General features: G+C 43.2%; 1 protein-coding gene across 16 annotated transcripts in view; it reads left to right on the top strand.

Moving 5' to 3' along the window:
- AMOTL1 (angiomotin like 1) overlaps positions 1-19,184 on the top strand; it is a 155,464-nt gene that overhangs the window by 75,561 nt on the left and 60,719 nt on the right. For 10 of the 16 annotated variants that reach the window (XM_014835373.3, XM_070490422.1, XM_044753480.2 and 7 more), the window contains 2 exons: positions 6,045-6,194; positions 10,276-11,200. In XM_014835373.3, the coding sequence (XP_014690859.2) occupies positions 6,045-6,194; positions 10,276-11,200 (1,075 nt within the window). The remainder of the gene's footprint in view (positions 1-6,044; positions 6,195-10,275; positions 11,201-19,184) is intronic. The other 6 variants (XM_070490424.1, XM_044753484.2, XM_070490425.1 and 3 more) reach the window with 1 other exon arrangement.

Raw genomic sequence — 19,184 nt, 5'->3', positions numbered from 1 at the left:
TAGAGGGAGGTAGAACGTGGCCCCAAGGCTTACACGGTGAGGTCAGGGTTCCCTAACGCTTACAATATTTAACTAGCGGTGATGGACTATCGGGAATATGGTAGGTGATAGTTGGAAGTTGAACCACCTAATTTCTAAATTTTTTTCCAGTTCTGGAGTGTTATGAAGGTAGTGTACTGATGCTTTTAATAAGCTCCCTAGTGGATCCTGGGTCTGTAGATAGCTTCATCCTTCTCCTTACCCATACCCAAGCTACACTGAGCTCTCCATTCCTTAAAGACACGAAACACTTTCATGACTCAGTCCCTATGCCCCTCCTTTATACCATGTTGGCCTGATCTTTCCTCATTAGCACCCTCTGCTCACCCTGCAGCAGATTAACATCCTCCTCATTTTTTTCTAGTTCAGCTCACATGTCTCTTTCTCCTTGTCATTTCAGCTCTGTATCACCTTCCTCCATCAACAGGTAGTAATGAATTACTCCTGGGCCTCCAAAGCTTTGCGTCTCCTTAATAGGGCGCTTACTCTGTGATGAAATTTGGGTAGTTGGGTGCATGTTGGTTTCCAGAACCAAATCATAACATCCTAAGGCCAAGGACAGTCTTACTCATTTCTTTGTATTTATAGCTCCTAGCTCAGTGCCCTGTTGAACTCAGTTGTTACTTGAAAGGTTAAGCGTACATTCTGCATTTGGGTTCACACTGAGAATATCTCAGATATTCTAAATAAGCATTACAAAGTTAAACTTCACACAACTTTAAGGTTATTCATCATTAATTCCACTTTGAGAGAGTCTAAATTAAATAGATATTGGTGTATTTATTTCACTTGTTTTCTATAATAGATGGATTGGTCCAGGGATTAGAATTTAAGTTTGGTGCCCAGGAAGACCATACCATGTAGGGGTTGGGAACCTTGGAAACTGCCCCCCCAACCCCCACGCCTTCCCCTTCCCCATCTCCATCTCGGGTTTCAAATGATGGTTTCTTGGGGAAACAGGGTGAGAAAGCATATTCCAGTGCGAGCTTTCAGTTTGGTGGTGGAGATTCCTGTTTCCTTTCTAAAGATGTGTGTTGCATGCAGGTGTTCATAGAGGAGGGTGCCGTGATTTACCTGTCTTTACTTCACTCAGATCTCGGGTTCCCAGAGTGTGAATCGGCTAACCCACGTGAGCTGGCTTGGTTTCACGTGAGGGCTTGTGAACAGACTAGCCCTTATTTTTCAGGTACTGGTCATGGGTTCTCTGGGCCCCTTCTAAACCTTTTTCTAGGGCATCTCCCTTGAGCAGTATTCCACTCCCCGGAAAAACCTCCGGTTCTGCCAGAATCAGAAGGCTTGGTTGCTTCCATTTAACTTTGAGGCCTCTGGCACACTCAGCAGATTCCTGAGCTATTTGAAAGGGAAGGTAGAAGCCACAGAATTGTTTGTTGCTGTGGCTAAAGTCTCTGTTATAAAGTTATAGGAGGTTATTCTAATCTAGACAGCGTGATTGTTTTTAAATGCATTAAGAGGTTTTGGATTACATGTAGCTGGCGGAACGTTTTGCACTTTGGCGAAATAACCCCCGGGAGTTGCTTTGTAGCTAGTGGAGGCTTTGAGGAATGGGTCTCTGGCCTGCAGACCTCAAAGCTCTGCTGTCAGCTGCAGGTGGCGGAACTGAAAGGGGCAACGAATCATCGGGAACTCTCAGAGACTGGCTTTGGAGGGATCTTTCAGCTTTTTTAAAAAACTTCCTTGGTAGTGAGACCATCCCAGAGGATAATGCCCTGTTCTCCATCAGTTGGCAAGTAGTGAGAGAGTGTATACCTCATCTACTGGTTGCAGAAAGTTGCCAGTACACACGTGGTACCTGTCTTCAGGCTCCCTCCCCCCAACCCAGGGCAGTGCGCCAGCTTCTATGGAATGACTGCTGCAGAACGCCTGCATGCTGAGTTGTGTGCATCAGATCATAACTGCTGTGGCAGTGAGGGAAGGAAGGCTGGTGTAGGGGGGAGGTGTTCTAGAGGAGGTCAGCTTTCTGGAGTGAACTCTAAAGGACATGCGGAGAAGAGTGTGAAGCTAGAAGCTGATATTCCCAGCCAGGACTTGGAAAATGAGGGTGACAGGTTCAGGGGATGCTGGGATGCTGAGGGGACCAATGACATTGTTGGCAGCTAAAGGAGGGGCCTGATTGTAGATGGCCTTGAAAACCAAACAAAATTTGAACTTGAAGCTATAGCCAAAACAGTTCTGTGCAAGGGAGAGGCATGCTGGAAGTAGATTTTAAGGACAGGTGATTTCCCGGCTGTGTGAGTGTTGGGTGATAGTGGGGTGGCACTTTGAATGTCCTCCAGTGTTTACACCTTAAGGAGATTTCTGAGCCTGTTGTGTTGGCCTGTTTACAGATTCAGGATCTGATCTTGGGGAAGTAACGAGCTATGGTGGAGGTGAAGCAGGTGAGCAGGTCATTGGGGTTCTTGTGCCTCTTGTCACCCCCAGAAAACTCACTTCAGTTTACCTTAACTCATTTTTCCTTCAACAGTGCAGCCCTTTGTTATTGCTACTATTTGGAATAAGGAAAAAGAAGTCTTGTTCAGAGTCAAATTACCTGAAGGCCTTTGGACAGTTACAAAGAAAGTAACAGCATAAAACCATAATGGGAAGGAAGTTTTCAGTGCTTTAGAAGCAAGCCAAAAGCAGTCACTCCCATAGAGAGAGAAGCAAAGAAAATTGACAAGGGACATGCAGATTTTGTAAAGAAAATGGAACTGTTCTTGGTGAAATGGATCATAGTCAATATAAGGCAGAAATATTGAACCCTCAATATTGAAACCCAAATATTGAACCCTGTGTCTGCTGGACAGACAGATCTCTAGCTTTCCTTCAGGGCCAGGCTGTAGGAGCTGCACTTGCCCCTCCCCAGAGGGAGACCCCGCAGAGGGCTGACCTTAGCTTGTTTTCCGTTGCTTTTGCCACTTTCCCCATGTACACTAAAGCTATGTGAGAGAGAATCCTTAGACAGGGTACTGGTTTGAAAGAAGTAGGTGACTGCACGTTGCTAAATCAAGAGGACCTTATTTGGAAATAGTCTTTATGAAGTCCCTAGAGGCGATTACATGTCCGTATTATACTAGTGAGCCAGCAGAATCCTTGACTGGCACTGGACCTGCCCTGTTACTTAGTCCCTGGGCCAGGCCTTGCAGGGGCTTCCTGGATAGGAGTAGTATCCAGGAGTCCCCCGTGCTTTCTCATAACTCTTGCTCCTGAGATTGGAGAATTGCTAACCAAGAAACAGCATTCCCCCTCCTGTCATATGTGTACTTCCAATTTCTCATTTCAGATATCCTTGACCCTGTGGGTTAGATCATGTACCCTGCATTGTGCATAAGAAAATAGACTCAATTTGTGCTGTAGGCATTCCTAGTGAAGATTCTGGGCCAGAAGAGGAAGGGAAGGATTATGGACATGTGGGATTAAGGACGAGGCTTCTTTTACGTTTTTGCCATGTGGCCATCTGATGCAGACCTTATTATACACGTTACTGTCATTCTACCTTATCTTACAAGTGAGGAAGCTAGAAGTACAAACGCTTCCTTTAGGGTGCGTCCGTGCTGGTATAGCTCAGTTTGTTGTCTCTCGGTTTAGCGAAGTGGATGATACCCTGGCCTGTCTGTCTGCAGGGTCCGTTCTGGTCATTTGCTTGGCTCTTTCTTCAGCTCTGAGTGGGGGCAGCAGTGGGAATGTAACTTGATGAATGTGTGTGCAAAAAAAGATGTCTGAATGACTTTTGATATGTAGTTGGGCATCCTCTCTGGGTGGGCAAATGCATGGGTTTGTGTGTGTGTGTGTGTGTGTGTGTGTGTGTGTGTGTGTGTGTGTGAAGTGCATTAGTTCTTTCATAACATCGAGGCCTGTAGAAAAAATGGTGAAAGGTGACATATCTTTGGTGCCCTCTGTGCTCGGGCCCCCTTCAAGGACTGCTCTTTGTATGGTGTTCTGTGGCCTGGAGCCCTTGAACCTACTCTCACATGGCAGGCTACCGGATAAGGTGTGGAAAAGCAATTTCTGCCAGTGTTGTGGTGCTGGGAATGGCTTAGTGCAGGGGTTAATGAGCTCCATATTGAAAGCATGTATCTATACAACCTCCCCCAACTCCTCTCCTTTATATGCATGTGCATATACCTATATATATATAGATCCTTAGTTAGGCCTCAGTTTTATTAGCAGTTTGCTCTCTATTATCACTTAAAATTCTTAGTCATGTGACTGGCTGGTATCACCCAAAGTTGTAATATGCTGGCACATGCCCTTCCTGACCCCTCTGTACTGTAAGAAAACACCACACTTTCTTTTCTTGCAGTCCATGTGTCCTCAATTCTTCTCTTACTCTGATTTGTGGGGAGTGGGACTGAGGGCGCAGAAAGGTGTTTTTGTATTTTTTGGTTTTTTGCCTGTGTGCCCTGTTCTCCCTCTAGCTTTGGGCTTCTCCCTTGGGCCGCACAGTGGAATCACCTGAGGGCCTTTATGAAGTACAGATGCCTGGGCGCTGTCCCTGGAGATCCTGATTGACCAGGTCTGGGATTTTAAAAGTTCCCCGGGTGGTTCTAACGTATGTTCTTCAATTTTCCACCACCATTTTCCACCTGCCTGAAGTGGAAGCCAGGTCTGAATTTGCCTTTGGGTCTCGGCCATCTCTGGTACCTAATTTTAGCCCTAGACTTTTAGATTTACAGATGTAGAGGATGAGGCCCAGAAGGGGACTGAGTTTCTTTCCAGGGTAGTCCTTGCAGGTTGGCCAAAGAGAGATCATTACAGATACTTGTCATAGGTTTGGAACTGTAATTTTAGACTGATCTTGATATAATGTTATTCATACTCAGTTTATATTTATTTTAAGATGAATGTCACAACTACGTTAAGTTTATAAGATAAATATTCTAGTTGTCAAAATCTTTTTTCTCTCTAGTCCAGATGTGCTATGATACATGTGAGCACACGTACAAATATTATTTCATGTGTTGAGATAGAGAAACTCAGAGAGGAGTACATTCCCATCTTATAGCCCCTCAAAATAATTCCTACTCGCTTTGGCCTTGTGGGACATGGGTAGATAACAAACCTAGTAAGAAATTTCAAATTACCACTTTGAAGTGATTGCTGAAAAATGTTATTTTTCTTCTAATGGAATTATCTTTTAGGCAAGGATTTTAATTTAAAAAAAAATAACATGACTTTTTCCCCAGAGAAAACTAAGCTACTTTTGCCAAAAAGAGCCGTAAACTTGGTACCCACATGGAGAAATCAGGGCAGAGAGGGAGGCTAGCCCACACCCATCCTGCTGACTGTTCCCACGATGTGTGTGTGTGGTATCAGCGTTGTTGTAGTGGTATCTCGTGTTCAGTGACTGTAGGATTGAATACAGTGTCACGTTTAATTGGAACAGGAAGCACACTCTGGTTTGTGTGTGAAGCAGATAAACTGGAGCTGAAAGGCCAGTGGTTGGCAGAGGTCCAGAACCCATGACCCCGGCTCCACGCTGCCACATGAGGCTCCAGAAACCTTTGAGTGGGCCTCCTGGGTTGGGACGTGCTCTTGCTAACGCTTGGTCTGGCAAAATAACTGCCCCTCTCTGTATCTTTTATGTATTCCGAGAGTCAGCTGCTCGTCCCATCTTAATTTTCCTTTTCTGGCCCCCCCACCTCTCTCCTTTCTGCCCCCCAGCTTGCCCATTCCCAACTTTGTGACTTGTCCAGTTTTCCTCAGAGGATTTGATTTTTGTTGGCAGTGCTGCTGCCGCCCTTGGAACTGGGCTGTGTGAAAGTGTCTGTGCCTGCACTCAGCGTGGCTTGAAGATTGTTATTTTGACCTCCTGGGTCATTTTGGTGGGTGGCTAGACTTGTGATAATTCTGAATAGTAACTTTGGAATTTTATGAATCAAAAAGACAGAGCTCCCATCACAAGTTGAAATGTGGGCGAATGCCTCATGGGCTCTCATGAGTCACGCAGGAAGGAGAGAGTGGAGGATGTTACTGGTGCTAACATACACTTTACTTTTTTCCCCCAGGTCCCTCTCCTGTTTGTTACAGTCCCAGTAGTCCCGTCCCAATTCTAGAAGACCCCAACTACTTTTTCCCAGACTTTCAGCTCTATTCTGGGAGGCATGAAGCATCTGCTTTGACGGTGGAGGCAAACGGTAGCATTAGGGAAAAAGTTGGTAAGTTCTTTCGCTGGCACTCGTCTTGGAAACTTAAAATGATCTTATGTTTCTCATTTTTAGCTCTTTTGTGTGATTTTTTTCTCTATCCTCATTTTAAAAATCAGCATATTGAATTATTGGTTGTCTTTTTATTGGTAGGTGCCTTATTTTTAATTTTGTGCTATGGTGTTAATAGGCTATTTTACTATAATATATAACTCAACAGAGGGTCCCTAAGTATGTAGGAACTTCAGAATTATACCATTTATTCCCTGCTTGTTCTTCAATTCCTGAACACTTCTTTCTCAGAATCTTTCATTTCTTTTTTCCTTCTCTGCTTTCATTTTTTATCTTTTTGTAATGAATTCAGAAGTTCAGAAAAAATTCAAAGCTATAGTAGGGAGGGAACTGCTTCTTTTGTAAAAACTTCCTGCCTATTTTTGAGGGCTTTTGAGATTGGTAAAACTATGAGGGAATCTTTAAAACCACCTCCGGGAGAGGTCTCAGGGTTCTTGACAGATATGCTTATGAAAAGGGAATTCAGTGCTTTTCATGCTCAATGAGACACCCCCCCCATTCCTTTTATTATTCATTTAAAAAATCATTTTCCTTTGGAAATATATATATTTTTTAATTTTTATTTAAGTTTTACTCAAAAATGTTGATTTTTATTTGAATTTGCTTGTTCTAGTAAGCCTTTCAGATGGGTTACCCTGAGGTCAGGACTGTCCTCTTGACTCTCCTACCCCAGCACCTGTCAGGATGCTTGAATAGAATAGGTTGGCAGTATTCGTGGAGTGAATGATGGCCCCGTTCAACCTACACTGATCTCTCTTTCCTTGAGTTGTTCATCGCTTGTTCCAGTTATTTGGCAATCTTGTATGGACTTTCAATGACCTGCTTTTATTGTTTAAAATTTTTTATTATTGAACTTTGGGTTTATATGTCAGTTTTAGTATACATTCTGTGAAGGTAAGGAATAATTTGAATTTATTCCACGTGCAGTCCTACGAGGCAGATATGAAGTCTGTCCATTTCACAGAAGAGGGAGGTTCGGAGAAGCCAAGTAATTTGCTGGCGGTCACAGAGCTGTGATTTTGGGAGTAGACAGGGAAAGTGATATGATCAGAGTTGAGCTTCAGGAACCAGTTGGGAAAGTTCTTTAATTTACTCGACAATTATTTCCTGAATGTCTTCGTGTATCAGGGTAGTGTTCTAGGCACTGGAGATACAGCATGCGGATGTAACAGGTAAAACTCTCTGCCTTCTGGTGCTTGAAATCTAGTAGAGGAGGACAGATAATAAATACACAGTGGATTGAAAGAAGAGGCCGGAGGCAAGAGATATGTTAGGAGGCTGTTCAGGAGATCTAAGCAACTAGTTAGGGAAGCCAGACCCGGGGAGTGGCTGAGGGTGTGGAAGCTAGGGTTGCAGTCTTTACTTTTGCAAGGACACTAAAAGTGTCATCTACTGTCACCTTTTCTCTTAATTTAATACTGAAAAGAGTAAGAGGGATGTAATCCTTGACAGCCCTTGCCAAAAAAGGGCAGGCAACCTAATGATGTGTGTCTTTGTATATACACATGTACATATGTGAGTATATGTGTATGCGTATATCTTGTAAGCATATCACACCACCTTTATTTTTTCTCGTTTCACTGTGGACTGAGGAAAACTAGCTTGGCAGTTGATTAATGTAGGGAGCAAAGGAGACAAGAGGGTCCAAAGTGATTCTGAACTTTCTATCTGGATGACTCATATGATGCGAATGCCATTTATAGAAAAAAAGGGCAGCCTTGGGGAAGGAAGACAGTTTGGGGGAAAATGATGTGTTCTGGGTATATATAAAAACAGAGAGCCATCATTGCATGGAATTGTAGAACTGAAGGCTGCTTAGAGATGATCTAGTTCAGCTCCTTCAATTTCTAGGTGAGGATATTGAGCTAAAAGAGAGAAATGATTTGTTCAAGGTTATGCCAGTAGTAAGTGGCAGAATTTTTACTATGATAATGCTATATAATATCTTCAATACACTATTTACTAGTACTGTTGTGAAATGGGGTAAGTTTTATATTTCAGGATCTCACGTAGGTACTCTTTTACTGGTTAAATGATTGATCCCCCATTACATGCAGTCACTGGGTTGTGTGCCAGCGAGACCCAGACGAGAGGGCATGATCCTTGCCTTTTAGAGGTTAGCGTCTCATGTAAATAAATACTTGCCATCTATTGTGGTAACTGCTCTAATGGAAATATATACGCACAGTGAAGTCGAGGACATAGGAAAAGGAGGGCTCAGGCCTGCTGGGCTGCAGCAGGAAAGGTTTTACTCAGAGGTAGCTTTGGAGCTATCACTTGAAGCATGTCTAGGAATTTCCCAAGAGGGCCTGGTGAGATGCAGCTTTCTAGGCAGAGGGATGAATGCGAGCAAAGGCCTAGAGGCCGGAGAGAGCAGCGTGTCTGGGAACTATATATTCTTAGGTATTGCTGGAGCTTAGAATCCAAGGGGTTGCCATTAAGGACCAGGTTGGGGTGGCATGAAATGTTGCTGGCTAGGTAAGGCAGTACCTGCTATTCTGTGTGATAAAATGTCAGTTTCATCCTATAATTAATTGTTCAGGAATTTTGTGCAGGGGAGTGATGTGATTAGGTTGTCCTATTTGAACAATCTTTCAGAGTAGTGTGGAGGATAGGTTGAGATCTGAGGGGTAGGTTTGGAAGTGGGACTGAGACTAGTGTCAGAGAAATAGATAAGGAGGCTGTTGGAACGGCCTGGGTATGAGATGCTGAGGGCTTGTAATGTTGCGGAATAAACAAGGATTTTGTTGTGGAATGAATCAGATCCTGGCTCTGTCTCTTCCTACCTCTGTGACCTCTGACTTACCTTCTCTAAATCTCTCTGCTCATCTGTAAGATGGGGGAATTAATAAAGGCCTCATACGATTGTATGTGTAATAAATGAAATAACGTGGAGAGAATTTAGTACAATACTTGGTACATCATATGCACTTCAAAGATGGTTCTTGTGGTTGTATACGGTTATTAATAAAAAACTTGGGAGATTGGCATGGGAATAAAGAAGAGAGTTGGGAGAGATGTTTCCGAGGTGGAATTGACAAGCAGTCACTGACTGGATGTTGGGGGTGAGGGAGAACAAGGAATTTTGGGAAACTCCCAGGTTTCTGACTTGGCAAAGAGTAGACGAGGCAGGGATACAGGGGCTGTTTGATTGGGTAAGCCTTGGGAGGTGAGGAAGACATGTTGAGTTTGAGGGACTTAGGGGCTGTCGGCTGGTGGTTGTAGACGCGTGGGTCATGAGTCAGTAGTTGAAGACGTGTGGCGGATGTGATGACCTGAGATTCTGTTGAGTGAAGATGGAAGAGCGCTCAGGGCAGAGCTGTGGGAAACACCAGAATTTAAGGGGTAGTTGGAGAGGAGGGAGCCAGATATGGAGTGTACAGAGAGGCAGGAGGAGGGGTGACCTGGATGATGCCGAGTTAGAGAGCATTTTAAGAAGTGGGTGATCAGCATGCCAAATGTTTCAGAATGGTTAGGTGTGTAATATGAGAGCTGGAAAATTCTCCTTGGGCCTGGTTACTGATCAGAGCAGTAGAGAGGGCAGTGGATGGAGCATTTGGAAAGTGGAGACAGTGAGCGTAGCTTGCTTACTGAGGACAGTTAGAAGAGAAGGGAGGGAGAGAGGTAGGGTGGCTGTTAGAGGTATGGGTAAGGCCCTGAAAAGTTGGTTTCTTTGTTTGGTTTTGGTTTTTGCTTGTGTTTTTTTTTAAGATGGGAAAGACTTGGCATGTTTATATAAGGAAGAGAAGGGGCCAGTGGGGAGAGTGAAGGAAAGGGAGGAGTTGAAGGATGGAGCAAGGTCTAGGAGGAAGCAGGAGGCAAGGGACTGGACAGTATGGAGACACTTTGAACTGGAGAAACGCTTCCCTGGGAAGCTACAGGGTAAATGCAGGTGGTGGTGTATTTGAAATCTTGTCGTTAAAGGCTACTGTAGTTAGAATGTTAATTATTCGCCACGTACGTCCAGACCTATATTCCTGTGGAACAGCCTGATATCTGTTTTCCTGTGTTTATCTTTTAGTTGAGGATCCTCTTGGTAACTTCCACCCCCCGAACTTCCTGAGGATCTCAGAGGTGGAAATGAGAGGTTCCGAGGATGCGGCAGCTGGAACAGTATTGCAGCGGCTGATCCAGGAGCAACTGCGGTATGGCACCCCGACCGAGAACATGAACTTGCTGGCCATTCAGCACCAGGCCACAGGGAGTGCAGGACCAGCCCACCCTACAAACAACTTTTCTTCCACGGAAAACCTCACTCAAGAAGACCCACAAATGGTCTACCAGTCGGCACGCCAGGAACCGCAGGGTCAAGAACACCAGGTGGACAATACGGTGATGGAGAAACAGGTCCGGTCCACGCAGCCTCAGCAGAATAACGAGGAACTGCCCACGTATGAGGAGGCCAAAGCACAGTCCCAGTTCTTTAGGGGGCAGCAGCAGCAGCAACAGCAGCAGCAGGGGGCTGTAAGTCATGGTTACTACATGGCTGGGGGCACCAGTCAGAAGGCCCGGACTGAGGGGAGGCCCACGGTGAACCGTGCCAATAGTGGACAGGCGCATAAGGATGAGGCGCTGAAAGAACTTAAGCAGGGCCACGTCCGCTCCCTCAGTGAGAGAATCATGCAGCTGTCATTGGAGAGGAATGGTGCCAAGCAACACCTCCCTGGCTCAGGGAACGGAAAGGGGTTCAAGGCAGCGGGGGGACCCTCCCCAGCCCAGCCTGCAGGTAAAGTTCTGGACCCCCGGGGCCCTCCACCCGAGTACCCCTTCAAGACCAAGCAAATGATGTCTCCAGTCAGCAAGACCCAGGAGCATGGACTTTACTACAGTGACCAGCATCCTGGGATGCTCCATGAGATGGTCAAGCCTTACCCTGCTCCTCAGCCTGCGAGAACAGAAGTGGCTGTCCTGAGGTACCAGCCACCCCCAGAGTATGGGGTAACGAGGTGATTATCAAGCCTAGAGATTTGACTCGGCTTTTCAAAGTTCAGCAATTGTGTTTTTAGCCCTTGTTATTTTCAAGGCTTGTTGGTTTTTTGTCATCAGTTTTTTTTTTTCTTGTGTATACTATTTAATAAGCCACTTTTTGGCCAAAATCTGTGGAGTGAAAAAGAACAGAGGGCAACTGGGGATTTTCTCCAAATGTAACAGAAGGCAACTGGGGATTTATGAGTTTTGGGGAGGAGCCTCCGTTGTTGGCCGTCCTTGGGAGCTCTGCCTAGTGGCCAGGCAAGGCGGCAATTTTCCTGGCTGGCTTTGTGGAGAGTGTCCAAACTCCTGGAACATATTATTACCATGGGGTTTTATAGAGTCTTTCTTCATTGTAGATTTTAGAGGAAAATGTAGTCTGAATGCTAGAACAGAGGAGTTAAAGGGACTATAGAATTCATGTAGTCCCACCCCCTTATTCAGCAGATGACAAACTAAAGCCTGGGGAGATTAATAAATTTCCACAGTACACAACTCTGAGGCAGCTGTATCCTGACCATCAAAATCTTTTCCCTCCATTGCCATAATTCCTCTTCTGATTGATCGATAGGTTCAACACCCTTTACTGAGTGTGTACTGTGCGCAGCCCTGTACCAGATTCAGAGATCAAGATATGGTCCCTACCCTCAGAGACCTTACAGCATTGTCTCGGGGGAAACCAGCATCTGGACACATCGCTGCAGTGCAGTGTGCTATTTTAGGATAGAAGCGTGCAGAGAGTGCTGGGGGACCAGAGAGGATAGTATGACTCACAACTGGAGGAATTGGGGAGAGCTTCACAGAGGAGGTGACATTTGAGTTTGGTCTTCAAGGATAAGTAAGATCTGTGTGGTAAATGTGAGGTAGTAGGATATACTGTGCAGGAGGAATGCCGTTCCTTCAGACAAGACATTTAGGAGGTTTTGTCTGGAATGAGCTGCAGTCATGCAGAGCACTGGTGGGAAAGGATGTGGTAAGAAGTGGCAGAAGATGTGCTTGTATGGGGAAGTTGAGACCAGTTGATGAAAATCTTTTAGTGTCATACTATGGAGTTTAGAATTTATCCATAAGCATTGGGAAAACCAAAGTTTTTAAGTAGAGACTGTGTTGATGTTTACTAGGCTGACTTCCATAGCAGTGAAGGATGAATTAGAGGAACAGGAGAATGGAGGCCATGAGGACCTCCGGGGACAGTTTCAATTGTCCAGATAAGAAGTGGTGAAGGTGGCCTGGGTTTGAGGCCGTAGGTATAGGGGAGCGTTATATGCTAAGAAAGGTAGGAACATAGAATTGATGTGATTTCATGATTGGCTAGATATGGAAGTTGAGGAATAATAGGGCAGTTGGAAATAAGGCAATTGGAAATCAAGCTCTTAGGAGAGAAATTGGGTCTGAAGATGCAAATTTGGAAGTTACCAGCGTTTAGTTGTTGCTGAGCTTGCTTGGGGAGAGCACGGAGCATGGGAAGAGAAGACAAGTGGCTACTGCCTATTATTGGATTTGTCTTCATTCCCACAAAGAGCTTTATTTATCTGTTTCTAAATCAAATGAGCTGAGGTTTCCCCATGTGACCACGATGGCTGTGTGCAGGGCATACCTTGGCTGTACATCTTCTGAAGAGGGAGTGACTGGGCCTTGGCAGAGAGAAAACTGGCTCATCTGCCACTTACTTCCCAGCTGCTGACCCATTTTCCTGCACTAGGTTGGGAATGCCGGCTTGGAGCAGTGTACCAGCTTTTAGATCTCTGACGGGCAGCAGAACTCGTTCTTTCTCAGGTGGGCATAGTCTGACCCTACTGGGGCATCCGAGATGGGGCCCGGGGGCTCTTCTTTTTACCCTTTTATAGTTCCTTAAGCCGAAGGAGAAATTTAAACTCAAAAACGATAAAGTTTGAAGAGAAAAAAAAAGTCTTCAAATGTCTAGTATTTGCACTGCATTGATTTACCAGGGTTGTTTAAAATAGTCCATGATCTTTATCCCAGAATCATATTAGATTTTGATTTGTGATATTTCACATTTTTTCCTGAATGTTTAATTCAGCTTCCGGAGCTTGATAGAAGGTGAAAATATCCCCAAATGAGGTCTCTGTCCTTCTCTTTGGCCTTACTATTTGTTCATTGGCAATGCATGAAGTAGATCATTTTCTTTTTGTCTTTTGGCACTAGGTATCATATGAGGTAGGAGGTATATTAAGGGGAGGAGGGAAGCACTTCTTGGAGGTCTACCCAGTTATTTGTGGAAAGTGTCATTTATCTCAGAGTTGTGACGTCAAAAAGAAGAAGAAGAAATGTTTGAGGGATTTGAGCTGGTTGCCAGGCTTGGCAGCTGGATTGACATGACACATCAAAATGTCCCAGAAGACGTAACAGACAGACCATTGAAGCTGGGCCCAGAGCTACAAGGCCCCTTTGTGAGCCTGCCCATGGCTAGCCAGCATGGCTCCAGTGGTGCAGCCCTTGGCTGACAGGGTAAACAAAGTTGCATCCACACCAGCCCTGCTTCAGACACATTCAACATGGCCCAAACTCCAAGGGTTGGATCTGACACTCAGCAGTGTGTGATGTTCAAGTTATCTTTGACTCAAGAGAGCAGCAGGGCTGCTTTTAATTTCGCTCACACATTCCCTTGTGCTTAAAGGATTACTGTTTGTCATTAATAGTGATGGTGTAGGAAGCTGCAGGCTGTTGCGTCAATACATCATAGACTCCTGGACAAGAAGGAGAGGGCTCTGAGTCCATCTCCTTGCCTTGTGCTGCAGAAGTGGCTCAGTGTTGCGAATACTCAGTGGTTTGGTCCAACCCTTTATGTTGTCGAGACTTCACTACTTTTTGCCTAGAGGTGGAAAGATCCAAAGAGACCAGAGCGATAGAGCATAGAGCTTATGATAAGAGAATTAAGAACTTGGGAGTTCTTGCCTTCATTACTAACTCACCATAGCTTACAAATTCTCTCACCTGCTCTTGTCTGCTAAAGATGGAGGTGTGTGGTGGGTTATTTTAAAGCACTTTGGGCTCCTTTCTTGGGAAATCCCATGGAGAGGCCTGGTTGACTTGCACCACCTTGGCCCTTGTGTGGGTGAGCTCATGAGGCTGGCAGAGATGGAGAGACTAAGGTGACCTCGCCCTACTGAGGTAGCCAGTGGAGACCTCCAGGGACCATCAGCCAGCCATGGTTTTGTTCCTGCTCCATCTTCCTTTTCCTCCAATCTGAAGGTGGAAACAGATATAAATGAAGACAAGGTGAGAATTGGACAGTTGTTCTATGGAAAATTGTTTGTTTTTTATTTTTTTTTTAAAGCAGGCATTTGGACATTAATTCTGACTCACTTTGTGGAAATGGTGCACACCACAAGTAGTGACTTGGCTTATGCAGTCTGTACTGTTAATGGAAGTGAACGCGTGAATGAATACCTGTGGATGATCTGATTGTCATCAAAGTAGTTTGGAGTACATTAGTCAAATGCCTGTCTGTTTTCCAAAGAAATCTGTCCATATGTCCAAAAGTGGAAACTAAAGATGCTAAAAAATTGCTTAAAATACAACCACTGTTAACATTTCTCCTATACAAATTAAATTTTTTCATATTATAATCATGTATGCAATTTAGTATCTTAGCTTATTTTTAGATAGTATTGTATCACAGGCTTTTTTTCTTTTTACAATGTTTAGTTGTCTTTATAATCATCCTTATTGCTGTATAGTATTTCATAAAGTATAGAATTTACATCATTTTCTTTCTTTTTTTTTTTTAAAGATTTTATTTTTTTTTCCTTTTTCTCCCCAAAGCCCCCCGGTACATAGTTGTATATTCTTCATTGTGAGTCCTTCTAGTTGCGGCATGTGGGACACTGCCTCAGCGTGGTTTGATGAGCAGTGCCATGTCCGGGCCCAGGATTCGAACCAAGGAAATACTGGGCCGCCTGCAGCAGAGCGCGCGAACTTAACCACTCGACCACGGGGCCAGCCCCATCATTTTCTTTATAAACAAGCTAATGAACATCATCATGCACATCAAATTTTCCATATTTTGGTTTACTTCTCTAGGAGTCACCATTTAGAAATGAAATTATTGGGTAAATTGTGTTGGAAATTTAATGACTTCTGATACCAGCTAACTTTGTAAAAATATTACAGTGCCTGTTTCACTGCACTTTGATAATATTAGTCATTATAATCACAAAAATTTTGCTAATTTAATAGACAGCGTTAACTCCTTATTTTAATTTGCAATGATCAGTTAGGTTAATTTTGGGGGGAGGACAGTTTACTAGTTAGATTTATTTAATCTTGAAAATTGGCTCTTCATGTTTTTTGTTCATATGATCTGTATATTTTAATAGATTCAGAATAAACTAAAACCTGTTCTCTCTGACACTAGCTCTGGTTTTCCAGTTTCTAGAACTCCATCTCTACCCTTAGCAGGTAATAGCGAAGCAGAAATGGTGGTGGTTGCAGTAGGACTAACCCTTTGAGTGCCTACTGTGTGCCAGGCACTTTGTGTGGGTTGCCCTCCTTAATCTTCACAACAGTTCCAAGGGATGGCTACTATTCATGTCCCCACTTTAGGGTATGAGGATTTGTGATATAAAAACCTACGCTTAGAGAGAGGTTAAAGGAACTTAGTCACGGGTACCAGCTTGGGAGTGCTGGACCTCTGTGCCATACGCCGCATCTCCCGTGAGTGTAAACTTGACCATTGTGTGTTGCAGTGCAGGCAAAGATTTAAGTTTCTCCTTGGTGTCATTTAACTGGTGAATTTCTAATCAGATTTATATATCACACCTGATGTCCAGCCCATGCTCTGCCCACCTCTGTTTTTTTCAGGAGGGCCAGAATACTGATGAAGTATTCCACGCTCCAGGAGGAAAGTCCCCTGGATATCCTTTCTCCCAGATATCCTGGAAGACTTAGCAAACTTGACCTTGCTGACAGCTCCAGGCTGTGGCCTCAGTGTGTCTTATGGTTTGCTTACATTTGGAGGTGGGACCCGAGACAGCCTGTTTTGAGCAGAATGTTTCAGTTATGGAAGATGATAAGGACCATTTTAATGAGTAATTTTTATGTTTCAGGCAGTATCAGTTTGGAAAAAGGCTAAAAATGACTCCTCAATGAGTAAAGCACTCTTCTTTCCACCTGTCCATTGCCCTTTTGCCCTTTATCTTGGCTGAATCTCACCCGTTCAGTGTAGGGAGTTTGATTTACCAGCTTCCCAGAAGCAGAGAGAAGAGGAGTAACTGTTTATTATTAATATTGTATTCATCTATGAATGCGATAATTTGATTTTTAATATGTAGATAGAAACTTTATAAAAGCATGAAATGATGGTGTTTGACCCCACCCTTTTGTCCTAGGCTGATCAAAAACATCTTGTTATGAGATGATGTCAGAGCCAGAGATGCTGTGGACCTCCTTCCACAGGGCATGCTTGCTGACTTCTCTTCACAGGCCAGTCATCAGCACGAGCCACCCTCCTTCCCATCAGAGCAGGGGGCTTGCAGTCACCTGCATTAATGGAGGGAACCTGTGGTGTGACCAATCTCCCAAATCTCTCATATTTTCCTTAAAAAAATGCATTGAGCATTTTCCGCCACAAAGACCTCCTGGTTTGGTTTTATTTAGAATAGAGTCAGAGTCACTGACATTCTCTGAGAACATGTCAAGTGACGGTACAGAGAGGAGGGAAGGAGCAAACGAGGACACAGCCCAGGAACATATGTGGCAAATTAGAGAGAAAGCCTCTCCCCAAGAAACCCACGTGTGTCCAGCAGTGTGGCCAGAGTGCACTTTAAAACATGAACAAGCGTAAAGCTAGGTGCTAACGAGCAGACTTTACTCTTGGTGGGCTTGATGTTGGAAGGTGCTGTATGACCAGAAGAGTGTTTGGTAGTCCCATCTTAATTCGAGTTGGAAATGGCTAGAGGAGGAAGGAGAATTTTCAGAATGGGCGTGTTTCCAAAGTGGCGATTTCCAGTTTATGCAGTTATGAAAATCAATTGCTATGTGGGACCGAAAGGTAAGCTGGACCCAAAGCTATTGGGTTAAAAACTACGAATTGCCCTTAACAAAAATGAGGCCATGGAGCCTTATTTAAATTCCACCAGCTAAACATGTGTTTTGAATACCAACATTGAAACGCAGGAGTTTCTACAGTTTTTAAGCTGAATTATGGCTGGATGGGCCAAGTAAAATGCCCTGTTTACCCTCAGAAACAGCTCTGCAGTATGGGAATTTCAAAAGGCACGGGTCAAGTTCAGGTTACTTTTCTCAGAAGCCTAACACAGTTCCAGCTGTAATGCATTAAATGAGTGACTTCTTCCAAAAAGAGGATTATCTATACCCATCCTGCATTGTAATAATTTTGATCTTGGTTTATCCAAGAGTCAGGTCTAAATTTGAACATTTATGAGTCTTATGGTGTCTATATAACCAAGGGGTCCAGGTGGGAAGGCTATGGATTTGGGAAAAGAGGAGTTTTGAAGTTCTGGCTCATCCACTTTGTAGCAAATTGCATAAGTTCTCTCTGAGCCTCAGTTTCCTTATCTGCAACTTGTTACAGCTGATTTTCCCTGGAATTAACTGCTTTTCTTCCTTACATAAATAAAACATGTTCACTGTAGAAAATTTAGGAATGCAGGTAATCCCCACTCTGTCCCCCTCAAGAGAAGAAAAAGAAAGAAACCAGAAATTCCCCATGGTCTCATTATCCAGCGATAACCATTGTTAGATATTCTGTTCCTTATGTTGTTCTGAGGCTCAGAAAATTGTAAGAAAATACTGTAAGTTGGAAAGTTGGAAAGCTTTATGTAAGTTGGTAAGTTGAAAGCCTTATGTAAAGACGAAGTGTTTTTACTGAGAAGTCTTAAAATTTGAACCTCTTCACAGCCAAGAAGTGCTTTATTATTTCATCTCATTTTTTAATTCTTTTATTTCATTTTGTTTACTTTCTCTGATTATTAAAATAACAATTCTCATTTTTTTGCTTATCTTTACTCTCTAATTTTTCTATAATGTACATGTATTACTTAGATAACGTAATTTTTTTAAATAGCCATATGTGTTCATTGTAGAAATTATATAAAGAGTAGAAAAATATGAAGAGTAAAAAAAAAATCCATAATCCTGTCACCTGGAGATAGTCACTCTGACTTTTTGTCATAGTTCCTTCTAGTCATCTTTCTATGCCTTGTTTTTTACACAGGTAAAATCCTAATGTGTATCATATCTTGAGAATCTTTTAAAAAGTCTTTGTTTAGGGGCTTAGTAAAAGCTTATTGAATTGAATTGTTAATGTTGATAAATTGAAAACAATTTGTTTTATTTTATTTCTCTATTAATAAGTTTGGTTTGGGAAGTGTATTTAGCTGCCTGCATTTTCTGTTTTCAATTACTTGATCACATCCTTGCTCTATTTATCCATTGATGTTTCTTTTCCTGTCATGTTTTGAAAAAATTTTTGTCAATCACATAAGCCATATTTAGTAAATGTTAGCATGATGGCCTAATTGTAGATAAACATATAGTTTAATATATTGAATAGAGCTTGCTGATCACCATTGATGCTTGGGGATCTAGGGACAACAGGTGGGGACTGCTGGTCTGTTTGCATGAGTTGTTTGATGAGCACTGAATTCTGGAATCGTCTCCAAAATGAGGCCTTTTGGTGTACATGCAGAATGGTCTAGAGTAGTGCTATTCCATAGAAATATAATGTGAGCCACGTGTCTAATTAAAATTTTCTAGCAGCCACATTTTTAAAAAGCTAAAAGAAACAGATGAAATTAATTTTAAAGCGTATTTTAGTTAACCCATTTAGAAACATATTTTTAAAAGTATGTTTTAGTTAACCCATTATCACCAAAGTATTATCTTTTCAACAGGTAATCAGCATAAAAAACTGTTAATGAGCTATTTTATGTTTTTTGTACTGTCTTCAAATTTTGAAGTGCATTTTACACTGCCTGC

This window comes from Equus asinus, chromosome 20 (assembly GCF_041296235.1).
Source record: "Equus asinus isolate D_3611 breed Donkey chromosome 20, EquAss-T2T_v2, whole genome shotgun sequence".
NCBI lineage: Eukaryota > Metazoa > Chordata > Mammalia > Perissodactyla > Equidae > Equus > Equus asinus.
The sequence above is the reverse complement of the archived record's forward strand: the minus strand, read 5'-3'. Positions and strand labels throughout refer to the sequence as shown.